Below are 9,699 nucleotides of genomic sequence, written 5' to 3'. Positions count from 1 at the left end.
CATTTAAAAGTAGTTCTTAAATTTTCTTTATAATAATAATTTTTTTCGGATACGGATATCTGGTTTACCATACGATCAGAAATCCGAAATTTCGATTCAGATTCGGAAAGTAAAATCCACTATCCGAAAGGTCCGGAGTTCCGAAATCCAGATATCCGACTTTAAACACCCCTGGTGTGTAAATCCAAGCCAAAGAACTAACCATGATGAATCTAGTCTAAACTAGTCTTGAACTGGTCGGTTACAGTATGTACCAAAAGACTGTAAAATTAAACTTTGAAGCACCTAGTCATCTTGATGTATATAAAACATGCAACACATAATGTTCAAGCTCTTACCAATCATGTTACCACGTGGCAACCATGCTTACAAGGTTGTGTGTTTTTGTTGTTAAAGAATCATTTTCAAGAAGACAAGATGAACTCGATTATGATGTGTTAAAAACATCTGGTACATTCAAACTTTAAACCGTTATCTAAACATGTCAAAACAATTTGTAAATGAGTTATAATCAAGTTTTAGACGAGTTATACACGGGTTAAACAGGTTGACGTTATAAAATATCTGTTTACTTTAGTTTAAACCAATTTATTTGACGACCTGTTTAATGAGCGAGCAACATACACGGTTAAACCAACGAACTAACGAAACTAAAATTAAACATAACAGTTAAACAGATCAAACAAAACAATCAAAATCCTAATTATTTTATGACATGTTTGTTCCATAACTACTTAACGCGACTAGATGCCATGTAAATAAAAATAGCGAACAGTTGTCGAACTATATATTTTGTTTCCTAAAACGACTCATTTCAACCAACGATAAACTTAGTCTATATTAGTGACACCTTAAAACACCCATGTTTACCTGAGCTCATTTTCATTCAAACAATTAATATGAACCCGTTCCGACCCGAAAATACCACTCGATACGCGATCAGACATAGCCTGTCTGTTTCACCAAATTAATTAAACAAGTTAAAACTGCAAACCAAAATCCTAATAGTTTCATGACATGTTTGTTTCTATAACTAATTAACACCTCTCCTCTGTAACCCAAAAAAAAAAATTTAAATAAAAAATAAAACAAAATAATAATAATAATAATAATAATAATGCAAAAACACAAAAAATCCAAACTGAAAAAACGAACCGAAACAAAAACCGACGCTTTGGTTTTATGTTTTTGAAAAACCAAACCGTGGTTTTGGTTTTGGTATTGCATGTAACAAAAACCGAAAAATCAGAATCGAACCAAATTTCTAGATTTTTATCTTATGAGTTTTTATTTTAAGTCATTTATACAAATTTAATATATGTAACTCAAATACTTCTGGCCAAATTTATAATAATCTATTAGTTAGCAGTTAACAAAACTATTTCTACCTGGATTCATTATTTTCGACAAACTTTCTTTTCGGTCTAAAATTTTCAAGGCTCTAATGATAAAAACCAAAACCGAATAGAAACCAAAATGAAAACCGAAAAAACCAAAATCAAACGATTTAAAAATTTCAAGAAAACCGCACCGAACCACACCACGCACTCCCTTAATTCAAACTATTGACATGAACCCGACCCGACCCGATACCCAATCTGACATAACTTGTCTATTTCACCAAATTATTTAAACAAGTTAAACCCACAAACCAAAATCCTAATAATTTCATGACATGTTTGGTTCTGTTTCTATAAGTAGCTAACACCCCCTCTCCTTTTACCCAAAATAAAATAAATTAAATAATAATAATAATAATAATATAAAAACACAAAAAAATTCTTTACCTCCTTTTCACCCCTCCCCTCCCCTCTATTAATACATGTCTCTCCTCTTTGAGACCAAAACCAGATAAACAAACAACACACAACACAAACACATAGAGTGCTCTTTACGAGAGTATCTCTTTCCCTCCATCACTACTCATTCTCATCTTCACTATGTGTAACCCGAACACCACCCCGCCCACCGCCGTCTCCATGAACCCCTCAGATCACCTCCCGCCCCCATCACCGCCACCGCCTCACCTTTACCTCAACCTCCACTCATTACCACTTCCCATTTCCCAATACCAAAGTACCAAAAAAGTTGCCAACAACGGTATCAGTACCAGTACCAGTATCAGCAATAATAATATTAATAACAATAATATTAATAGTAGCAGTCACAGTAATAATAATATTATTAATAGTAAAAGTAAGAAACGCATTTCTATGCTGATACCCACACCGTCTGACATCTGGGACGAAAGTAAATCTTTATTTAAGCTTTCGTCCCCGATCGCTTTAACCGCGTTGATCCTCTACACGCGGTCCATAATATCTATGTTATTCCTCGGCCGGCTTGGGGAGACCGAGCTGGCTGCAGGGTCGTTAGCGATAGCCTTTGCTAACATTACCGGATACTCTGTCCTATCTGGCTTGGCCCTGGGGATGGAACCGCTTTGTTCGCAAGCGTTCGGGGCCCGCCGGATGAAGGTGTTATCGGTAACGTTACACCGCACGGTTATATTTTTGTTGGTTGCTTGTATACCCATTGCATTATTGTGGCTTAACACGACACGAATATTGGTTTATTTACATCAAGACCATGACATCGCACGTGTCTCTCGCACGTATTTGGTGTTTACTTTACCCGATTTGGTATCGAATTCGGTTATCCACCCGACCCGCATTTACCTTCGGGCACAAGGCATCACTTTTCCGTTAACAGTAGCGTCCCTTATCGGGACGCTACTTCAGTTACCATTAAATTATGTCCTCGTTTTTCGGTTTCGTCTCGGGGTGGTTGGTGTTGCCACGTCATCGTCAGTCTCGAATTTCGTGGTGTTAATTTCGGTGATTGGGTACGTGTGGTGGGCCGGGTTGCATTTACCCACGTGGACCAACCCCACCCGGGAGTGTTTCTCCGGGTGGGGCCCGTTGGTCAGACTGGCAGCACCGAGTTGTGTATCGGTCTGCCTGGAATGGTGGTGGTACGAGATCATGATCGTGTTGTGCGGGTTACTTTCGGACCCGAACGCGACGATCGCGTCGATGGGGATATTAATCCAGACGACGGCGTTGCTATACGTGTTCCCGTCGTCGCTTAGTTTCGCTGTGTCGACGCGAGTCGGAAACGAGCTCGGAGCGAACCGGCCGGATAAGGCCCGGGTGTCCGCGATGGTGTCGGTGTTTTTCGCGGGGTTAATGGGGTTATCGGCGATGTTGTTCGCGACGTCGATGAGAGAGAATTGGGGTTTAATGTTTACAAGTGATGAAAATATTTTAAAGTTGACGTCAGCGGCCCTACCTATAATAGGGCTGTGTGAGCTGGGGAACTGTCCCCAGACAGTTGGCTGTGGGGTCGTGCGAGGCACAGCACGACCAGCCACTGCAGCCAATGTGAACCTAGGGGCGTTTTATCTAGTGGGAATGCCGATAGCGGTTGGGCTTGGGTTTGGGCTAGGAGTGGGGTTTACCGGGCTTTGGCTTGGGTTGCTTTCGGCCCAGGTGTGTTGCGCCGGGCTGATGTTATATGTGGTGGGGACCACAGATTGGGAGCATCAAGCAAAGAAAGCAGAGATGTTAACATGCAACGGAGGTGTAGGTGGAGATACATCTTTAACATCTTCAGATTGTGACATTGAAAACCAACCGTTCATTCGAATAATGGTGATGTCATCGTGATAAAAGTTTGAAGAAGTAAAAAAATAAAAAAATGAAAAAAAAAATTCAAAGTTGACAAAAATATAGAGAACCTTATTTTGAGATTTTATGAGTTTTTTTTTTTTAATTTAATTTTGAGAGGGTGGGTTTCATTGAGTTTGATTGTGCATTATTACTATTTTTTTATTGGGTGGAAAATAGGAAAATACAAAATAAATGATAATCTAATTTACATTATAAAGAAAGTACAAATTCATGGGAATTATTTTAAATTTATTTTGATTTCATATTTTACCCTTTTTAAGTTTTAAGTTTAAGTTTTTAACTTATGGTTCTCAACCCCCTCTTCTTACAAGTCCTCGAATAATAAGACATTAATGTTAGCAGGAGTCGGCTGGTCTCGGGATGTTATTATAGCATTTTGTCTTCCATTCGGTGTATTATGTTTTTTTTATAATATCAAAATGTTGAGTGTTTACGGGTCTTTGTACCACTTTCTTTATGTAAAAATTAGTTGTAATATCACATCTTATTCTTGAAAAATTCAAGACGGGTCGTTTTCTCAAAGATAAGAGGAATATCGGGTCTATTTAGTTGTAACTTGAGTTATTGTTTGTTTTAGTAAGCATAAGTGACATGTAACAAACTATGATCTGTTTTCCATCAATTACAAGTTTAATGCCATTTTAGTACAACATAATATTACATGACAAGTCTATAAAGATTCAAAGAGAAATTGATGAAATTAACAAATTATATGTGTTTTGAAAACCTTAAGGGGTATTATTGTTGGAACATCAAAAGTATAAAGGATATTTTGTAAAAAGAATAAAATTCATGTCTCACTAAAAGGTGGAATGACAAAAAATAAGCTATGGGCAAAGTGGAATGAAAAGACAAAAAAATACATGGCATGTTAAAGTTAAAAAAATATGCACCCAATGATACTTGTGACAAAGTAAAATGACCAAATTGGACATGACAAGTTATGGTTAAATAGTCATCTTGTTGTTTGATATCCCTCCTCATGATATGGATAGAAAAAATATGTTGCAAAATGAAGGGTGACCATAGGGGCAAAGGGGTCCATCCATTGCTAAACAGTCGGTCATGGAAACTGAAATAGTAGATAGAGATGAGAAACAAAATAGCTACTTGTCTCATTTTCAAGTGGCATTCAATTTTATTCGATTTTTGCGCATCAAAAATGTACTTTGTGCACCGAATGTTGGTACACCAATAGTTTCAACTGTATGTTGGTTGTTATCAGACGTTGTTTTGCATCGCTTCTGACAACCACTGGCATTTTGTTCAGTACACACAGTTGTACGCCTTTTAAAAATAAACGTCTTATATCTTTCTTATTTTGTTTTCTAGGCAAACAAACAAATTAAGTCGCATTCTTTTTTGCATAAACAAAAAAGAGAAGGACAACGAAGATAGATGCAAATGAGTACAAGCTTAAGCCCTTTCAACACATCGAATGTGTTAAGCTGTTAATGTGATTGTTATTGGTTTGTAAGAATCCTTTAATTACGTTTTTATAATTTTTTAAATTATTTTTATACATATTAACTGATATAAAATGTGTTAGTATTTTGAATATGGAAAATTAAATATAAATTTTCTTAAGAGAAATCTGGCTTTTGAGAAGATTGAAAGGACTTTAATTTCTTTCTTAATAATAATAATATGCATATATTAATAATACTCACTAAAAATAGTCCAAAAAGATAATCAAAAACAACCAAAAAATTAATGTCTATGGTTGGGTGACAACCCTTGCTTCCTACCCATGTGAATGTTTGCACACTTCTTATTGGATGAATTAATATCACATGTAGAAAATAATGTCCCAAGAAAAAAAGAATAAACAAAATTAGGTATTTTACTATTTTATATGAGAATTTAAGGAGTGTTTGCTGTTATATATATATTCAAAGTGATTATAGCTTAATATACATTTTATAATAATTAGATAGTTTGAGATGCTTGGATATTATTAATATTGTTTGGGCTTATTTAAAAACATTTTTTTAATAAAAAGAGATGCTTATTTTATAAGCATTTACTTTGCCTTTATAAGCAATAAAAAGAAAAGGATATGTACTCTCACGTCCCATACACCACTTAACGAATCATCTTCCATAAAAGTGTATCTTTTTAACTTCAAAATATAGTTACAAAACCGAAAAACTTGAATTCGAAAACTAAAAATTTGAGACAAATATTTGAAAAAAGGTTACTTTATAAACTCTGATATATTTAAGATGAGTAGTATGGTATGAGATAATGCTCACTTGTCCACCTGAATATATAAATATCTTATATAGTTTTCAAAATAAAATAAATCGTATGGAGATTTTGTTAGAATTTGAAATTAGTACAATTACAAAAGGTTGTTATAGTGTGATAGTGTCCGAGCATTTTATAATTAAAGTCAATTAAGGGGTGAGTTTAACAAATTCTAATGGACATTCTAACAGGTAGATTTGAATCGCCTAAGATCATAAAAGAGTATACCGGCGAACTTGATATTGAGTAACAAGTATCTGTGTAACATCCCGAAATTTTTAAAATAATATTTAATATATTAATTGCGTCGGGTGAAATAATTGAGTTAATGGATTAAATAATAAATATAAAAGGATAAGTAGGCTAACTAAAGGGAATTAATTATGGACTAAAAAGGAAGGATGAGTTTTGAGTCCATTGGCTTAAGGGAGTATAAATACCCCTTAAACCCTAATCTTTTCCATTTCCATCAATATTTTCCATCTTATTCTCTCCACACCATAAAACACACACATAGACACCACCATATGCGGCCGTGAGTAAGAGGAAGATTACAGACCAAAAAATCCGAGCCTAGATTCTTGTAAAGCTTGGATATTTAAGCAAGATACACGATTCAAGTCCATAAACAAAGCTAACCGTGACCCAAGACCATATAGAGGTATGTTCTTGACCTTAAAGGTTACGTTTTTATGAACGGATAGTCATGAAACTCAAAGCTAGGGTAGATCGGGTCTAGATAAATCATAAAGTTGCAAACTTGATGATTAGAATGGATTTAACAGACTTGCGGTTATGAACGGTTCATCAAGAAAACCCTAGATTTAGCTTAATAGACGTTTTATGCTTAAAGGTTTATGCTTTATGCTTAAAACGGATTGAATGACGGTGAAAGGACACTAAAGAACGTAAAACGGTTAAGGAGGTTTGAGGTTTAGGTGACAAAAAGGATAGCCATGAACCGATTAACTGTTATGGAACCTAAAATGGAATTAAAGATAGAAAATATGAACTGTAAGCACCAGACAAGGGTTCTCGGTGACCTGAGCCTCCATATGGGTTCTCGGTCAACGCGAGAACTCGGTCAACCTGAGATTTCGGCCAAAACGGGTTCTCGGTCAACGAGAGTACTCGGTGACCTGGGTTCTCGGTAACTGGGTTCTCGGTCACTAAGAGGTTCTTGGTCAACATGGAGTTCTCGGTCACGAGTTCTCTGCCAAAGAGTTCTCGGCCAGTCCTCTGTTGGGTATTGGGTTGAATCCAATTGGGGCCAGATAGTGAACAGATGGGCCCATGTACCATAATGGGCAGATGGGCTAAGCCCATATCTAATACAAAGCAAACTGGCCCATTATCTTAGGCTTAGCAAATAAGCCCAACTTAGAAAATGATTTAAAATGTTAATGGAAAATGTGTTAAGGCAGTTAATGAACATAAAATTTTTCCAAGCTGACCTGGCAGCTTAACCCCAGCCAGAGGCTCTGCCCCTTGGACCCCGCTAGGGGCTGCCGCCCCTAGAACCCCGCTGTCAAGGGCGCTGCCCCCGGACCCCCTTTCATTGTGGGTTATATAAAGATAGAAATACAATATGAGTAGTAATAGTTATTTGATACATGTAAATATTATACAGTTAGGCGTGCACAGCTCAAGAAGGGGATAACTATTAACGGTGAACGTAACCGCATTCTAGTGAGTTTCTAGCCCCACTTTCTTGCTATGTTTTCGGGGCTGTGTGCATTCTCGATGTGACAGTTAATACACTTAACTTAAATGGTAAGTGTATGCCATGTATGATATATGTGTTAGATACGATTGATTGCTTGTCGGTACGTGAATGATCTTCGGATATTGCATGTACCGTTAAGTTATAAATAAAGATATGGATATTGTATGTAATGCAGGGATGATTACTTGTCGATACGTGAACGATCTTCGGATATTGCATGTATTGTCAAGAATGGCGATGATTGTCTCCTTATATGGATATTAAATGATCACTTATATATAGAGTTCCCTCTATGGATGATATATAGAGTGTTCCTTTGATGGAAAGCATAATGTTTCTTTAATGGAAAACCCCGTGTTCCTTTAATGGAAATCATAGTGTTCCTTTAATGGAAAACCCAGTGTTCCTTTGATGGAAAACATAGTGTTCCTTTAATGGAAAGCATATTGTTCCTTCTATGGAAGTATATAGGATGTTCATTTCATGGAGAATATATATATAGAGTGTCCTTCTATGGAGAATATAAATAGTAAGATAACAGTAATAGTTTTTTTAATAGATATTAGGTGACGTCCTCTTATGGACGTTTATACAAGGATGAGATATATATGTATGTAAGATATGTGTATGTATTGTATGTCGCCTGATAAACTAGAACTCACTCAGCGTCGCTGACTTTTAGTATGCACGCAGGTGAATATGATTAAAGAGCTAGCATGAGGTTGACACATGGCATGGATCGAACGGCTGACATTTGAAGATGGAAGAAATGATACTTTAATATGATGATTTATGTTATGGTTTTAAAGAAAATATTAAATGTTTTGTAATAAACTGTTAAAGTGTTATATTCCGCGAAATTTTTAATAAACTCTGATTTGTAAAACTGTGTTTATGAGTAAATCCGACGTTAAACTAGGTATAATAAGTTTAGCTATATGCTAAAAGAAATGATATATATAGATACATACATTTATATATAACACAAGTATCCAACTAAATATATGTGTGAGACTTCATAGTCTTTAAAATTAATAATATAAAATTATGTGTGAGACTTCAGTCTTTGAAAAATTAATAATATAAAATTATGAGAGTATTCCGTAGGGTAAACTAGTGATGTACATCTTACGTTGTTTGGGTAGAGTTGATTGACTATGTATCTTTGTGTGTATTTGTATTGTGGGGTTCTATTAGTAATAGCAATTTTATTTTTTTTTTAAATAAAAAATAACATATGCGCTTTAAGTTCTCAATTTTATAAATGCAATTTTAATTAAACGGGTTACGTGATAATATATAAAAATATATATTTTAAACTTTTGAGAAATTAACAAAAATAGAAAAAAAAATCATGTGCATCTTTCAATTATAAATTTTAATTATAAATATTAAATATTCTTAAATAGTTGGAATTTAATTTCTTCCAAGTCCAACAACTTTGAATAGTATACATGCCGTTATTTTTATTTCTCTTCCTCAAAAGTGATAATACAATTAAGTAGCATTTGGTATTAAAGATTGAGTATGGATCATTTAAATGAAATGAAAAAAATCATGTTTGGTTATTATGTATTAATATAATGAACAATGCAATGAAATATAGGATTTTCATTCTTAAAGAATATGTGTTTTTTTTTTCATTTCTTCAAGAAATGGAATAAACAATAATAATAATAATAGTAATAATAATAATATGTTACAATTATTATTATTACATTATCAAGTTTATTATATTATCATTATTTTTGTATACTATAATAAAACAATTATTATATTAGAGTTATTACCGTATTATCAGTATTATTATTGTTACTTGACGAGTAAATGCTTCACAACATGCATGCGTGATTCAACATTTTTACGATTATAGTTATTCGGTTTAATGATCTTGTTGAAGCACACACGTCTTAAAAATGAGTTAATATGAATATTCATAATAATAATAATATTATTATTACTAATACTAATAATAATAATAAATGGATAATCATTTCATTCTTATATGGTAACCAAACACGACAATGAAAT

General features: G+C 34.4%; 1 protein-coding gene across 1 annotated transcript; it reads left to right on the top strand.

Moving 5' to 3' along the window:
* The first annotated feature begins 1,732 nt into the window (after nucleotides 1-1,732).
* LOC143594014 (protein DETOXIFICATION 51-like) lies at nucleotides 1,733-3,668 on the top strand. Its single transcript, XM_077073446.1, has one exon. The coding sequence runs from the start codon at nucleotides 1,941-1,943 to the stop codon at nucleotides 3,666-3,668; it is 1,728 nt and encodes a 575-aa protein (XP_076929561.1). The 5' UTR covers nucleotides 1,733-1,940.
* The last annotated feature ends 6,031 nt before the right edge of the window (nucleotides 3,669-9,699 follow it).

The sequence above is a fragment of the Bidens hawaiensis genome, unplaced genomic scaffold (genome assembly GCF_021521415.1).
Source record: "Bidens hawaiensis isolate Kalapana, Puna unplaced genomic scaffold, B.hawaiensis_p1.1 tig00043006_1, whole genome shotgun sequence".
Taxonomy (NCBI): domain Eukaryota; kingdom Viridiplantae; phylum Streptophyta; class Magnoliopsida; order Asterales; family Asteraceae; genus Bidens; species Bidens hawaiensis.
The sequence above is the reverse complement of the archived record's forward strand: the minus strand, read 5'-3'. Positions and strand labels throughout refer to the sequence as shown.